At 43.3% G+C, this 16,623-nt stretch overlaps 1 protein-coding gene across 1 annotated transcript; it reads right to left on the reverse strand.

Moving 5' to 3' along the window:
* Nucleotides 1-528: 528 nt before the first annotated feature.
* Nucleotides 529-15,960, reverse strand: LOC144378703 (uncharacterized). Its single transcript, XM_036069678.2, has 5 exons — nt 15,758-15,960; nt 12,155-12,213; nt 6,626-6,752; nt 6,253-6,348; nt 529-3,384 (listed from the first exon to the last, which is right to left on the reverse strand). The coding sequence occupies exons 2-5, from the start codon at nt 12,167-12,169 to the stop codon at nt 1,592-1,594; spliced, it is 2,031 nt and encodes a 676-aa protein (XP_035925571.1). The 5' UTR covers nt 12,170-12,213; nt 15,758-15,960; the 3' UTR covers nt 529-1,591.
* Between the last annotated feature and the right edge of the window lie 663 nt (nt 15,961-16,623).

Here is a 16,623-nt window from a genome sequence, read left to right on the forward strand (position 1 = left end):
CATAACCTGAACATATATTCATATAAATGGCTCTTTCCCTGAGATCATTTTTGATGAGAGGCTGAAGAACCTAATGTTTAAGAGCACAGTTGGGTTAAATGATATAATCACAGGACTTACCAGTAGGTAGTTATGCTTTAGTGGATGAATGTAAAAAAAAATAGAAAAGATATAGATCTACATTTATAAATATCTATCAATATCTATCTATCTGTATATCTATCCATCTATGTATCATCTTTTGCCCAATCCCTTAAATTTCTTTTTCTTTCTTTTTCTTTTTAGAGAGGGAGAGAGAGTATCTTAAGCAAGCTCCATGCCCAGTATGGAGCCTGATGAGGGGTTCAATCTCACAACCTTGAGCCAAAATCAAGAGTTCAATGCTTAACTGACTGAGCCATCCAGGTGCACCCCAATCCCTTAAATTTTAAACTTCCTTTGTCAGCTGGTTTTTATATATATATTGCAAACCACACACAGATGGGCTTTTAAAATTTTTTTTTTGATTTTAAAGATTTTATTTATTTATTTGACAGAGACATAGCAAGAGAGGGAACACAAGCAGGGGGAGTGGAAGAGGGAGAAGCAGGCTTCCCACCAAGCAGGGAGCCCGATGTGGGGCTCAATCCCAGGACCCTGGGATCATGACCTGAGCCGAAGGCAGATGCTTAACGACTGAGCCACCCAGGCACCCACACAGGTGGTTTTTAAACCAACCATCAAACCACCACTGTTTTTGATGTGTGAATTCAACTTGTTCATGTTTGTGAGAATTTTCATTATTTTTTCATTTTTATTTACTATTTAATGTACTTTGATTTTGTTTCTTTTTCATTGGCTTTACTTTTTCTATCTTGGTCAATGTTCACTTTATTATTTTTAAAAAGTTAGGATTAATTTTACTAGGGAGCCAAAGAAAAAATACAATGAAGAAAATCAAGATGGCGAGGCACAAAGATGAGTGGTGTAGACTCTTGAAAACATCATTATTGAAATTTTGGATCCAGAAAAATAGATGAATGAAAAAAACTTAACTATGATCTTTATGCCAAAACACCGCTTTTGCTAACATTCTAATGCAATGATCTTGAAGCCCGTTTCTTGAAAATTAGTCTATAAACAGAAATAGGCATGTATGCATATATATGATATAAAATATTAAAAGCAATACCTGTATATTCATGAGTCATATGAGAAACATGCAGCTTTCTCTCTCTCTCTCTCTGCAAATATAAGTCCCTCTTTCCTCCACAGATGTAACTGCTATCCTAGATTTTGTTAATCATCCACTTGCTTTCCTTTGTACTTTGACAGCTCACATGTATATATCTACATCTACTTATACACAAGACGTGTATATTTCTAGTTAAACAACCTTTCCGCAAGAACATTTTTATCCATATTCCTTAAAGTGATAAATTTCCCCTCCATTATCTTTGAACACTTGTTGAAAACTTTCACATGTTCAAAGCATTCATAAAGTTTCACTCCTATATTAATCCTCTAATTCCAATAAGCTATAGCCAATTGATGAAGACTTTCCTACATATGTTGACATCTTAGCTTTTCTGCCCTGTGATTCTGCTGATGTTCAATGAGTCTGATTTGTAGATGCAGGTTTCTGAATGCGGGCAACGTGGGTGGGAGTTTTCTTCTTGTGTGTTTTTCTTTGATGTTTGGTGAGGGCTGACCTCTGGCTGAAGGTTTTCCTACATTCATTGCATTCATAGGGTTTTTCCCCTGTGTGAATTCTCTGATGTTTTGTGAGGGCTGATTTTTCATAGAAGGTTTTCCCACATTCAGGACATTTGTAGGGTTTCTCTCCTGTATGAGTTCTCTGATGTACAACAAGGTTGGATTTCACACAGAAAGATCTCCAGCATTCATTGCATTTATAGGGTTTCTCTCCTGTGTGGGTCCTTTGATGTTGAGTAAGGTTTGATTTCACACAGAAGGTTTTCCCACATTCACTACATTGATATGGTTTCTCTCCTGTGTGAGTTCTCTGATGCACTGTGAGGGCTGATTTCTGGCAGAAGGACTTCCCACATTCATTACATTCATACGGTTTTTCTCCTGTGTGAGTTCTCTGATGTTCAGTGAGGTTGGATTTCACAAAGAAGGACTTCCCACATTCATTACACTCATAGGGTTTTTTCCCCGTGTGTGTGCTCTGATGTTGAGTAAGGTCTGTTTTCTTATGAAAGCTTTCCCCACATTTATTACAGTCATAGGCTTTCTTTCCACGGTGAGCTCTCTGATTCTGAGTGAGGTGTGACTTCTTACTTAAGGTCCTCCCACTTTCATGACACTCAGTGGTTTTCTTCCCTGGGTGCATTCTCTGATGTCGAGCGAGTTTTAACTTCTCACAGGAGGACTTCTCACATTTACCACCTTGGAAGCTTCTCTCTCTTGTGTTAATTCTCTGATTTCGAGGGAGGTGTGACTCCTTCTTTATGGCTCTCTCACTCTCATGACACCCACTAGGTTTTTCTGTTGTGTGAGTTCTCTGATGTTGAGCAAGGCATGGCTTTTCATGGAAGGACTGCCCACATTTATCACAGTCATAGATTTTTTCTCCTGCATGAGTTCTCTCACTTTGAGTGTGGTATGACTTCTGCAAGGCATCCTTACTTTCATGATACTCATCAGGTGGTGTTCCTCCTCTGTACTCTCTCTGCTGTTGAGTAAGGCTTGACTTCTTGCTAAAGGATTTCCCCAGTTTATTACAATCATAGCGTTTCTCCCCTATGTGGGCTCTCTGATGTACACATGTTGACTTCATGCATGAGGGTTTCCTATTTTTCCTGGATTCATGCAGTTTCCTTTCCTTAAGGGTTCTTGGGTGAGCATTGAGCTTTAATTTTTGGGTGAAAGCTTGTCTGTATTCATTACCTTCAGAGGGTTTCTCTCCTTTGTGAGCTCTCTTACATGTAACAAAGGCAGTCTTTTTGTGAAAGGCGTTCCCACAATTATTATATTCAAGAACTTTCTCCAAAACAGAATTCTTCTGATGTTGAATAAAGTCCTCATTATGTCTGTGGGATTTCTTCTTGTGATCATTTTCACAGGGCTTGTTCCCTGTATGAGTTTTCTCATGCATAGTATCAAGGAATCCACATCCATTGATATCGTTAGACTTTTTTCTTACATGGTTTCTATTACTAATAATTAATTTTGAAACACTTTTCAAGCTTGTTCCAGATGAGTCACATTTATGGGATACTTTTCTTGAGGGCACTGGGTTTGTGACCATATTAAATGTTTCTCCCAAGGTCTTACTTCTCTCCTTAGTCAATATTCTGTTGTTGAATAAAGCTTGCCTTGAAAATTTATCTTCCTTTTCTTGGCTTCTTTCTTTCATGCTATTGGCTTTCTGGACTTCTAGAAATATGAGAAATTGACATACATTACAAATCTTCACACATTTCTTAAGAAATGGCATTGCACACAAGTGGCCTATATGGAGTTGATTCTTAGGTTCTTAGACATAGTGTTCTGGGATGAAAGAAGTCCTGAGCAAATATTTATTCTACTCCTTTGATTTGGTAACATGAAAACAAAGATAAAAACACATTATAGTAGAAAAAAAGGAGAGGAAGCTGAAAATTAACACAAGTGGCTTTGGTTTGTTACAAATATGATGTTAAGATGGATAGAGAGTTTGAAATAAGACATAAGGAATGGTGAGTTGAGTTAAAAAGGATGTCAGGAAAACAATTTATCCAAGGATGGAGAATTATCAAAGGATGGGCAAAGACAAGGGACACTGAGGAGGGAGACAAGGAAGACTGGAGGGTAATAAGGGAAGTATCAGAGCCAAGATCAGGTTGACAGCAGATCAGACTAGAACCATATCCTCTTCTCCCCCATACTTTACCACCTGCAGTGAAATCCTTACTCCACTCACCATGTTCCCAAACTCTTCCTCCTCTTTCCCATTCTGTACACCAACTCCCAATTAAACTTATGAAATTACTAATTTACTTGGGTCTAAGGGTCCAGTCCTATAGTTCATCCCCATCTCTTCATAGAGCTGTGATACGGTAAAACAATGTCCAAGAGAGTGTTAAAACATAAGAGAGAACAAGCCATGCTTGCAACAGGATCTGATTCAATTCTGTATTCTGGTTGTTGGTTCTGTCATTTGATTCCATCAGGATTAATCAACAGTTATCTGTCCTGATTGACACCCTCTACTTCTCCCTCTTTCAATCTGCTGATTTACTGTGCCAACTGATTGTGTCCTCTCACAATACTAATGTTTAATTCCACCTTTATATCATGTTTTCTTCCTCTCCGATTTCTTTTTTTCTGTGAAAACTCAAGCAGCTGGCTATCCAGTTTGGTCCAAGGACCTTTATCAATCTTTGTCTTAAAATTTTTTTAGCTATGGGTGATTATTACTATCCTCTGCTATTCTCATTTTATGCAAGAATATCAAGTGTATGCTTAAAAATATATGACTTTTCTGTAGCAGATAAAACAAATAGAAGCCAATATGCTAGCAAGTAAAATTTGATATTGGATTTTTATACCTAAGAGTTTACACTAGGTTCTTATACCTAAGTTCACAACACATGTTCAAGCGATCAGCGTATAAGCTAAAGTATTGTTAGATGTATCAGATCAGAGTATTTAATTCTGTAAATTGGACATTTCTAGCCACATATCCACTCATGTTCTTCACTTGGTTAACATATTCTGTCCTTAGCTCTACTCAGAACCTTCACATCCTTCAGGGCAATAATACTGTCCCAATGTTTTTTTTTTTTTTTTTTTTTTTTTAAGAATCTCATCACTTCAAGTTCCATTTGTGGCAAAGTTTGCAAGTAAGTACTATCTGTACAATGTCTTCTGACACTTTTTTCCACAGCTGGTTTGTGTGATGTTTCCTCTCTACTTCTACTTCCCATGACCGAGCCTGATTTCTATCGCTTTTGATTGTAATCCACATTTTAATTAATTAATTAACTAATTAATTTTTAAAGTAGGCTCCACGCAGGGCCTGCACTCACGACTCTGAGATCAAGACCGGAGCTGAGATCAAGAGTCAGATGCTTGACCGACTGAGCCACCCAGGCACCCCATTCCACTTTTTATTTTAAGTTTGGGATTTCAGCTGCCTCCTACCTCCAGTGAAAATGGAGTTGACATTTTGTTTTTATCTTCCCCGTGGCCTTTGAATAATCCGCAGGAAAAGAAGAGGCAACGCTGAGTGAACACATCCATCTGGAATTCACTCCTTCCTTCTCAAAACGCTTTGTTCATGGGGCTTCTGGGACCCACTGTCTTCTGGTTCCCTCCCTGTGTACTGAGTGCTTCTGCTCAGTCTCACTTGCTAGAGTCATGTGCCTTCCTGATCTCCACACCTAGCGCATACAGGTGCAGCCCTTGACCTCCCCTCTCACCTAATGTCTCACTCAGAGTAGAAGTCAGTCTTACCAGGCCCATACAGCTTTGCTCCAGCTAACTCTCTGACATCAGCTGCTACTTTCTTTTGAACCGCTTCTGGTCCCACTGACTCCTCGCTGTTCCCTGATTACACCAAGCACACTGCCATCTCAGAGGCTTCCTACCTGCTGCTCCCTCGATCTGGAAATCTCTCAGATAACCTGTGGCTCACTCCATCCCTCCATTCAAGACTCTATTCCACTGTTCCTGCGCTGTTCCTTTCCCAAACCAGCACTCCCTATCGGTCCCTATACCCTTCATCTGACTTTAATTTTTCATACTGCTGATTACTGCCAGACATATTACTTTTTGTTGTTGTTGTTAATCGCCAACTTTTTGCTAAATCTGCCAATCTGCTAATTAGATCTACTGATAGGAGTGGAGACTTTGTATCCCCTCTGCTTAGAATGTGACTGGTGCATACAGGTGCCTAATAAATATTTGTTGGATATAAGAATGCACCAATAACTGCATTCTGACAGCATGTTTGGCACAGGAGGAAAGGTGGACAATGGCCATGACCCAACAAAGAAAAGCAGAAATAAAGATCTAGGATGAGGAAAGGAGCAATCGGGTTCTACGAAAACCAAGCCAATCTCTCTATGCATAAAAGTTGAACAGAACACAAAGAGCACTTACATCTGAGAGTGTTATTTGGAGGTTTGATATCTAAGGGAGGGTGATCATCTGTCTTTAGTCACGTCTAAAAGCCTCTAAAACCCTTTCAAAAATACCCTGGACTGGCCACTTGGGATCCAGTTCCCACCAGTTGCCTTCTCTCCCCTCTCGGGAACTCACCTGGGTGGCTCTGACCTGGGAGCTCTCTCTTTGGTGCCCATGGCTCTTCTCCTTGCTCCAACTTGCGTACCAGCTCAGGTTTGGTGACACAGCACCCTGTTATGGGAAATGACATGGGATTTGGCAAAGCTGCTTAAGGGTCAGGCCGTTGGAAGAATCGGAAGGGAGAAGCTTTAGAAGCTGTACAATGACGGGGCCCTCATCAAAGAAGACCTTTTCACCAGGGAGGTGAGAATGTAACAGACTTTCGAGTTCCCTAAAAAGGTCTTGGAATCCAAAATCTCAAGCCTGAGACTCATTACACCCTCCAGTGATTTGGTGGCGAAGCCAGGCAGTGCATGCTGTGGGTAGTTGCATGGGAAGCCGTGCTTACCCAGGGACACCAGCAGCCTGTGGTTCTCCAGCATCACCTCCCTGTACAGAAGCCTCTGGGCAGGGTCCAGCAGCTGCCACTCCTTCTGGGCGAAGTCCACAGATATATCCTCGAACAACACCGAGCCCTGGAACAGTCCAATCCTGCTCACCGGGAAGTGCTCAAGACCAGATGGCATGGGAAATCCGTATGGGAATGAATTTCTACTGTGTTCATTGGTTTAAAATTTGGGGGGGGGGGCAGAGAGAGTGGAGAGGGAGACAGGGAGGGGAGAAGGGGCAGGGGGAGAGGGAGGGAGAGAATCTTAAGCAGGCTCCACGCCCAGTGCGGAGCCCGACGTGGGGCTCGATCTCACGACCCTGAGATCATGACCTGAGCCAAAATCAAGAGTCAAACGCTTCACTGACTGAGCTACCCAGGCGCCCCTACTGTGTTCATTGTTAAGAATTTACTAGAATGTGTTACAAAGGATGACAACCATGTACCTTCCTTTATGTTATACTTTGCGGAAGAAACAGAAATCAGAAATACTCTGCCTCTATATTTATTTATTAATTCATAAAATAATGAAAATTTGAGTCCCTTTATATATATCTAGAACTATTCTAGTTGTAAGGATGCTAAGGCAAAGGAGACACTGGTCCTGTTTTTAAGGTGTTTACAGACTAACAAGGAGACTTTCCACAAAGCACATACATGTCCAATAATAAATTACATGATAATAAATAACAACACACATTAAGTTAAGGGAGTTGTAAGTAGTGCAGGGTGACTGAATAAGGTTGGGGGCTTCGATGAGACTCAGACCAGTAGAGTTATTTAGTGGTAGACACGGAGAAATTTTGGACTTTCCCCTGGAGACCAATGGCTTCCAAATACGGAGTCACCCCATCAGTAGGTGTTCCCAAGCACCCCTCTGTGCATTAGCTATAAATGATGTAGTACGTCTAGGACTCTCCAGCTGGCCACCAAAAGTAAAGTTTCCTTCCTTAATTTTTTTTTTAAGATTTTATTTATTTATCTGACAGAGAGAGACACAGCGAGAGAGGGAACACAAGCAGGGAGAGTGGGAGAGGGAGAAGCAGGCTTCCCGCCAAGCAGGGAGCCCGATGCAGGGCTCGATCCCAGGACCCTGGGATCATGACCTGAGCCGAAGGCAGACGCTTAACAACTGAGCCACACAGGTGCCCTTAATTTTTTCTAGATACAAAAGAAACATGAAAGGGCATTCTAGTACTTTCTTCACATACCATACACTGCTTGATTGTCAAAGTGCAGTTGTATGGGGTGGACTCCTGGCTTTGGAGATGACTTCCATGGAAATGGGGACATACCAGATTTATATTTTGAAAGCAATGCCCTAGCAGCAGAGTAGGAGAGTGTTTCAAAGCAGCGGTTCTCAATCAACATGGTCTTGCCTGCTGGGGGGTAGGGGGCATTTGGCGATGTTGGGAGAACTTTGTGGTTGTCCCAACGGAGGAAAGAGTGCTTCTGGTATCTAGTTGGCTGGAGTCCAGAGATGCTTCTGGACAACCTACGATGCCCAGGACAGCCTCTACGACAAAGGATTATCTGGCCCCAAATACTGATTGTGTTGAGGTTGAGAAAGCCGGGGAAGGGTTTTTCAAGGGAAGGGAAGGGAAGTCAGAGAGGAAGGTAATAACCATAATCAGAGAAGATTTTAATGTAGTAACAGGGGCAGTTAGAAGTGGAGCTGATTCTAGATGGTATTCATCATCAATTGGTTAGGGAAAGAGGGGCAACGGAACACTACTCCGGGGTTATCTGCAAGAGCAGCTGGGTCAAGGCTGGTGCCATATACTGAGCCTGACAAGCCAGGAGGAAGAATAGTTTGGGCAGGAGAGAGAAATCTTGGATATCTGTGACACACACAGGTGGAGAGTTCCAGGTGATGGTTGTATATAAGGTCTTGGGGCTCAGGAGAGAGGGCGAGGATTAAGATAAATTTTGGAAATCTGGAGTATCTCAGTGTAGCTGAAGCCATCCGAGTAGGGAACTTGCCCACAAAGAGTGGGGAGATGGAAGATTCGGAGTCTGATGGGGAGGAGGAGGGAGAGAAGGCCCTGGTGACCAAAGAAGCCGGACTTAGCAGTTGCATCTGCACATGGTGAGCAGGGCAGATCCATGACGGTGCTCACGAGGCAGCCGTCGAAGGAACGAAGTGCTCCTTGGGAGCCATCGCTGGTGATAATTTCAAGAACAAGAGATGCTCCTGGGCACCTGGGTGGCTCAGTCATTAAGCGTCTGCCTTCGGCTCAGGTCATGATCCCAGGGTCCTGGGATCGAGCCCCGTATCAGGCTCTCTGCTCAGCAGAAAGCCTGCTTCTCCCTCTCCCACTCCCCTTGCTTGTGTTCACTTTCTCGCTGTGTCTCTCTTTGTCAAATAAATAAATAAAACCTTAAAAAAAAAAAAGAATAAGAGATGCTCCTAACTCAACATGATGGGCTGGGCACACATATTTATCTCTTCTGCCTCCAAACCATAGCGGGAAGAGACATAAAAACACCACTGTGTGATCGGGGCACAGGAGTGCATGGAAAGGGGGCTGTCAGCAAGGGACAAATTCTGACTGGTTTCTGTAAGTTATAGAGTAGGAGGCAGATACTGGAGGCCGTGTGCTCATCCTCTCCTACAAACCCAGAAGGTGCAAGAATCTCAGGTTCTGTTCAGAGCCAGGCAGGACTGCCCAGCTCAGCAGTAGCTATGGCAGGAAGATGAAGTGAGCTCTGGGCTGAAGACCCAGGAGAGTAAGTGGGCATATGAGGACTGCCACACTCCTGGCTCGTTCTTACCCCCCAGAGGGGTTGGCGAAGGGTCAACACTCAGGAGAACCTTCTCTATAAAAAGCAGGGCAACCGCCTCAAGGAGTCTGCGTGAATTTTGCAACCCGAGAGAGAAGCAAAGTACTATGCTGAGTACCCTGATCGGTCCTAGCTTTGCTTTTAGGGCAACGCTAGGGAAACAAACCAACGTGCTCTGCCATCAGGAAAAGGCCCCAAGTCTGTCCTTCCATTCCAGGGAAGAGCTTGCCAAGGAAACAGACCTCTGTGCTGTGGAGTGAACGCACATCAGCTGCCTAGATCGATCTTCTGAGGTTTCTGTCTTTCCATTTACAACAGAAAACTAAAAAGGGCCCAGACTCTGCTGGAGGTAAAACAAACAGTCGGAAAAATAAGCATCAAGAAAAACTGCGTAACAAAGTATTATTTCCTGTAAATAAAAACCAACAGCCTAAAAAAATAAGTACCAAGAGGAATCAACTGAAGCCTATGAAAACAAAATTAATTTAGATGTTGAAGACAATAATTTTTAAGACTTCAAATTGGTGTCCTCAGATTGGTGTCAGAGTCTTACTTCCATAAAATGAGAGAAGTTGGCTCTGCGAAAAGAAAAAGGACCCAGATAGGACATACTCTGTGGCTGACTTAGGAAAACAAAACAAAAAAACCCTAAAATCCTCCAAAGAAGGCTTTGAAAACCACATGACTTGGGTGACAAAAATGAGCAAATCTCTTAACGCACAGAATGAAAACACAGGATAATGGAAAAGGCGACAGAAAGGTAAAGGAGGACAGGCAGACCACTGCGGAGAGCGACTGACAGCCTCCCAGGAGCTCTGGGGGTCAAGAACGGAGAGGAGGCAGGGAGCGGAATCATCTCGGGAAATCACTGGAAGTGTCCCAGGGCACACGAGGCTTCATGAGCAGGAGCATCTTCTTCGGGTACCAGGCAAGCATTCCGGCAGATGTGGCCTGGCGAGATAGCTCAGACCCCAGGAGAAAGAAAATCTTTGCAAGAAGAAAGAATAACACAGGAGTGAGAAGCAGACTGGCAGACGACTTCTCCTCAGTCTCTGCAGATGCTGGGATATAACGGAGATCCTGTTTTCTCCTCATACCCTGAAGGAAAAGGAGTGCAGACCCCAGTGCTACAGCCAATCATTCCTGTCACAGGGTGGAATAAAGGTACTTCCAGATACTCAGACTCAGAAGGTGGAAGATTCTCCAGAGGCCTCCATCAGAACTCAGCAGTCAGAGAAGGAACACAGCAGGAGAAGGGGAATATGGTGAGCAGACAGAAGAGCAGGAAGAACGGTTCCTAGTGAAGCCAGCGAAGGGAGGGGGACTTACAGACATAAGAAGCACAGGGTAACTCAACAGGAAACTTTAAAAAATATTTATGAACTGCATGTAGGCAACATTTTTACATTTTTGGGCAAAGCAACATATTGTGGGTGTGAAGCCTGAGAATTCTTGAAACTTGGGAAGAGGGGCTGCTACAATGATTGATGGGAAAACTGAGGCAGGCCGTGCTGGTCCAGCAACAGGCCATCTGGAACGAGGTAGTAAAACCAGCCCCTGAAAAGACAGAGAATGACTGGTCCTCTGGATGGGTTAGGAATGCCAGAGCTCATGGGCAGCAGAGGGCAGCTGAAACCCTCTTTCTACCTAAGTACAGTTCCCAGCTTTAGTAAATAAAAACACAGGGCACCCAGGGAAACAACAAATAGGTTTTTAGGATAAGTATGTCCCATGCAAGGTATAATTTCTGTGCCCTGCATCTCCTCTGGCAATGCCATACCTAAGAGATGTCCCATTCCAAGTTCTTGGACAGGCTGGAACTTACTCCCAAAATCTTACTCCCCAAAATGAGTGGAAAGCTTATAGCGGACTTGGACTCTAGGACAAATTTGACAATCGGCCAAATTTCTTTTATTTTTTCTTTAGTAACCTCTACACCCAATGTGGGACTTGAACTCATGACCCTGAGATCAAGAGTCACACGCTCTATCAACTGAGCCAGCCAGTCACCCCCTATCTGGCCAAATTTCTAATGATGTATCCTTAGATATCCTTAGAACCATTCCAGCTACAAGCACTTCAATCTGTTATTTATACTTTCAGTAAAAAGGGCGTAATAAAACTCCATACCTCATAATGCTGTTGTTGTGATTAAAAGAGTTAAATCAGGCAAAGAATTTAACAGTGACTGGAACATGATAAGCAACCCTAAGCTGTAGATAACATTATAACACTTTATCTTCAAACTTGGGACAGCAAAAATAACCAAAAAAATGTATATTAGAATTGAAATAATTTTTGTTCAAGTTGCTAGAAGGTGTGATGCGATTGTTAACAAAGAATTAAAAAAATAATATTTATTATGTAAAGAGAAAGTGGGAAAAGAAAAGCATTTAAAAGGAGAATCTGAGATAAAGGAGTATATGTTATTTAGATGGAACTATGGGTGAAAACAATCCCTGCTGTTGAAAAAAAAAATACGTTCACATATGTGTCACACACATCAAAGGTAATCAATAATACAACACAAATCAAATGTAGACCTTCAAAACCGGGAAAGGAAAAAAGGAAAGTCAGATGATATCCCAGGAAAAAAATTAAAAAAAAAAGAAGAAAAACAATCGATAAGAAGGCATGGTCCCTAAAAAATGTGAAGTCACTCTTAAGAGTTCATTGAAAAAGTTGAGTAAGAAGTAAATGACTTACCTGAGATGTGTTCATTTTCTCCTGTTCTGGGGAAAGTTTCGAGAACTGTGAGGCCAGAGCTGGAGGAAGGGAAAGGAGCAGAGCAATCATGAGAAATAGGGTCTGTCCTGGAGGTCCTCGGAGCCCTTGCCTAGAAATCCACATGTAGTAGCTGAGAGCCAGCCACACGGTGGGACAATGTCTCTGACCCTTCAAAGGGGCAGGGGTGCTGAGGGGACTCTCCTATCCCTGGTATAACCATGGGGAACTAAGAGAAGCATGCTTTTCACTGCGGAGAGTAAATATTCTTATCTGATTGGTTTCTTACAATTCACAGCTTTCTTTGATTTAATAGCAGACAGATACAAAACAAGCCAAAGTCCAACTAAGAAAGAGCCGGTTAAACAGATCTTAGCATAGCAAGGATGACATGCCATGCCTTTGGCCATTATTAAACATGTTACATTTTAAGTTTTTAATGTCTGGGTTTTACTTTATTATTTTTTTAAGTTCATTTATTTATTTGTTCGTTTAAGTCATCGCTACACCCAATGTGGGGCTCGAACTCATGACACCGAGATTAAGAGTCCCACTCTCTTCCGACTGAGCCAGCTAGGAGCCCTCCGGATTTTCTAAAATAATCTAGTCATGGAAGGTGGAAGGGAAAATGTGTACGTGTGTGTTGGGGGCAGGTAGAGATGAAACAAAATGGTCTTAGGTTGATAATGGCTGAAGCTGTGACGAGTATGTGGGAGTCATTATATTATTTTCTTTACTTTTGTATGTTTTGAATATTTTCATCAGAAAAAAGTGTAAAAAAGATGCAACAAAAACCTGACAGAGATCTGCTCATTTACTTTCCAACACACACACACACACACACACACACACACACACACATCTATATATTTGCATTTTTAAAATTTTTAAGTAATCTCTTGTAGACCCAACATGGGGCTTGAACCTACAACCCTGAGATCAAGCGTTGCACGCTCTATGGACTGAGCCAGCCAGCTGCCCCTCCTACTTATATTTTTAACTCCTTCAAGTTAAAAAATTAATAGGAACCTCTAACAGGGATAGGTGTGCCTTAAGGAAGTCTATTTTTTTTTTTAAGGGATTTATTCTCCTTTGGTTTCAGTGTCTCTAAGGGATTTTTTTTTTTTTTTTTTTAAGAAACTTGTTTCGACTTAACTGAGCCACAGTGGACAGAACAAGGGCTTGGGAGTCAGGGGGTCCCAGTGGTCCTTTAGGTTCTGGGACTAACAAATAATGTAAACCGAGATTATACTAATATTAAGGATACTGACAATACTTGGATGGTGCTTACTATGTAACAGGCACTGTTCTAAGTACTTTACTTATATTACCTCATTTATTCCTTAAAATAAAGCACGGTGTAGGTAGTATTATCACTCCCAGTTTATAGGTGAGGAAATTGAGGGAAGAAGTGAAAGTAATGTGGTAGAGCCTGGCTTTGAACCCTGGCAGTCTGGCTCCAGAAACCTTGTACTTAACCCTATGCTAATGACTCCCTCAGACCCAATACTGTTCACTTTTATTTATTTATTTATTTATTTATTTATTTATTTATTTATTTAGATTTTATTTATTTATTTGAGAGAGAGAGAGTGAGAGAGAGCATGAGAGGGGAGAGGGTCAGAGGGAGAAGCAGATTCCCCACTGAGCGGGGAGCCCGATGTGGGACTCGATCCCGGGACTCCAGGATCACGACCTGAGCCGAAGGCAGTCGCTTAACCAACAGAGCCACCCAGGCGCCCAATACTGTTCACTTTTAAAATGAGGCAGGGTTACATAACCTCTGAAGGCCTTTGGTGTATGCCTACAAAGGCAGGAATCGGGGGGTGGGTAACATATCCCTAAATTCCAGATGAGGGGATAGCTGTGGTTTTGCGGGCTGTGCAGAATCCCGGGAGAGGGGCTTCAGGGAGAATAAAAAGCATGGGAGGAGTGATGATAGTGTCTCCCTGCCCATCCCCCCAGAACACATCCTCATCCACTGTCCACAGGATTTCCTCATCCCAGAAGCCTGCCTCTTGCCCAGCACCCTCAGCTCAGCTCACCTCTCTCTTTTGAAAGTTGGCCCACACTTTTGCTGACCGACTGTTCTTGACAACCTCTGGTGTGGTGATGTGACTCAGGGCAGAACGATCAGAAATCGCTTCTGAGCAAGCAAAGATAGAACCTGCTTGTTTCTGGGGTCTGTGCCCCCAGTGGTGGTGGGCTGTGTCTGGGTGGGTGGGGATCTCCCAGGTGGGAGTCCTGCTCGTGGTGGCCCCACCTCTTTTCCTTACAAGAGCTGTGGGATCCAAGGAAATGTGAACCTGGCTGGAGGGGTAAATTCAAATAACTGGAATCTCCAGCCCAGGTCCCAACTGTCTCTGGGACTTCACCACCCCTACAACAGGAGTTCTCAGTGTGGTTCCCAGACCAGCAGTAGGAGCATCAGTCAGGAGCTTGATAGAGATGCAAATGTGGGGACCCCTCCCCAACCTACTGAACCGGAGACTCTGGGGGTGGGGCCTAGCCAGCTCTTGGGTTTTAACAAGCTTATTTGAGAACAACTGTCAGAAAAATCTGGTTTGGGAGTCTGTAAACTGCTGAGGTCACAGGGCAGATGGACAATGAAGAAAGAGTAGAGAAGCTTCCATGGGGCAGTAACCCAAGCGCTCTGAAAAGATGTCAAGAAATCTCCAAGAACTATAGAGAAGACTCAGTTTGGTACATTCCAGGTTCTTCCTCATGCCTCTGAGGGACTTGTCACTCTGCTAAGTGCTGGGAAGGATGTGCTGCCGGACGAAACCCAACATGGGATTTGGAAATAAAACTGTTTGAGGTTTGTATGCTAGCTCCTCCAATTACTGTCCACAAGACTTCACCTCCAGAGTCTTGGTTTTCTTCTTGGTTAAAATGGGATTAATACCAATTTTACGGGGGGGGGGGGGTCTTTGGAAATAAATAATATTCTTAATGAAAAGAACAATGATAAAGGCAATTAACAGTTCCCAGGTACTCAGTGAATGCCAGGACCTGTGCTGAGTGCTTTACAGGTGTCACCTTATTCAATCCTCAGAACAACCTGGAGACAGGTTTTAGGAAAAAAGTTCATTTTACAGACGGGGAAACTGAGTCTTAGAGGCTCATCATTTTGCCCATGGAGACTCAGTGGCTGAGCCAGAATTTAAACTCTTCGAAGTTCAAACTTAGGCTCTTCCATCAGTCTGCTACAATGCAGACTCACCATCTGCCCCTAGCTTGCAGGCATATAATAAATATTATAAGCGTTCCCTCTCACGCCCACTGCTGTCGTGGATTTGACTCGCTAATGAATGGTTCACCAGGGCACATGCAAATTCGAGGAGCTCCTGGAAACAGTTCTTTCCCATTTAGATGCCTTTTCTCGGCGCACTTGATTCTGACCAAGAAACCCGTGCCCTGATCCTTTCCGTGGAACCTGTGCGTCTGCAGCTAAGCTGCTCTGTCTCTGGCTTTCTTTAAGGGTCCTCAGCCCGCGTGGGGTTCGCTCAAGTTTTTGCTTCCACCATGTGTGGGCACAAACCTATCCCGCGCCCCGCAAAGCAGCTCTCCAAGCTAGGTCCTCACCTGTAGTGCACCTCCTTCCCGCAGGACTCGGTCACCGAGCAGCGCGTCGACCCGGAGGCTCTACGATTACCTGCGGGGCGAAGCCGGAGACGAGGGAGCGGGCGAACAATGAGGAAGAGCTGCACATGCGCAGAAGGAGCTGCGAGGGCCAGGTTCGCTGGGCTCTCCTGCCGGTAATCCATCAAATTCGGGACTCCGTTTCCCAGAAGTCTCCGCGCCCCCTGTCTTAGGGAATGTCGGAAGAGTCCCTGCCTTATCTGGTGCATTGGGTTATTTGTCCAAAATCATCTTTACTTTTGTTTGGAGCCCTGGTTCCTCCAGGACCCCTGCATTAGGAATCTGAACCCGGTTCCACGGGTTCCTACGACCAGGGGCCCTTTAGACTCAAAGCGACCTTGAGAAGGAAGGGTAGATATCAACTGCACACATGAAAACATAAAATTTTAACTAAAGTACTAGAGAATAAAGCCCAGCAATATAGTAAAAGATTGATGCCCACCACCAGCCAGTTTTCTCCCAGGAATGCAAACATCGCCTCCACTCAAAACTGGATTTTGAAGTACCACTAAAATTGTAGATAAAACAGCAGATACACAAAAATCAAAGGAAGATCTGATCAAGGAGAGCCCTCATAATCTCCCCTCCCGGAGATGACCATGTTAGGTGATACTTTTGTTAAAACAGGACCCTAAAAATTCAATATGTTATTTTGATTTTTTTCATTTTCTGACCCTTTTAACCTTTTTATTTTGAAAAATTTCAAACTTACAGAAAGGTTGCAGGCACGATTCATTCTGCATGAACACCTGGAAACCATTTAGATTCGCCAATTGTTAATATTTTGCCATATATGCAATTCTCAATTT

This window comes from Halichoerus grypus, chromosome 10 (assembly GCF_964656455.1).
Source record: "Halichoerus grypus chromosome 10, mHalGry1.hap1.1, whole genome shotgun sequence".
Classification (NCBI taxonomy): Eukaryota; Metazoa; Chordata; class Mammalia; order Carnivora; family Phocidae; genus Halichoerus; species Halichoerus grypus.

Coding starts and splice junctions, on each gene's coding strand:
- LOC144378703 (XM_036069678.2), bottom strand. Junction 6,349..6,625: donor CAGGCTGCTGGTGTCCCTGG/GTAAGCACGGCT, acceptor TTCCCATAACAG/GGTGCTGTGTCACCAAACCT. Junction 3,385..6,252: donor CCCAGGTCAGAGCCACCCAG/GTGAGTTCCCGA, acceptor TCATATTTCTAG/AAGTCCAGAAAGCCAATAGC.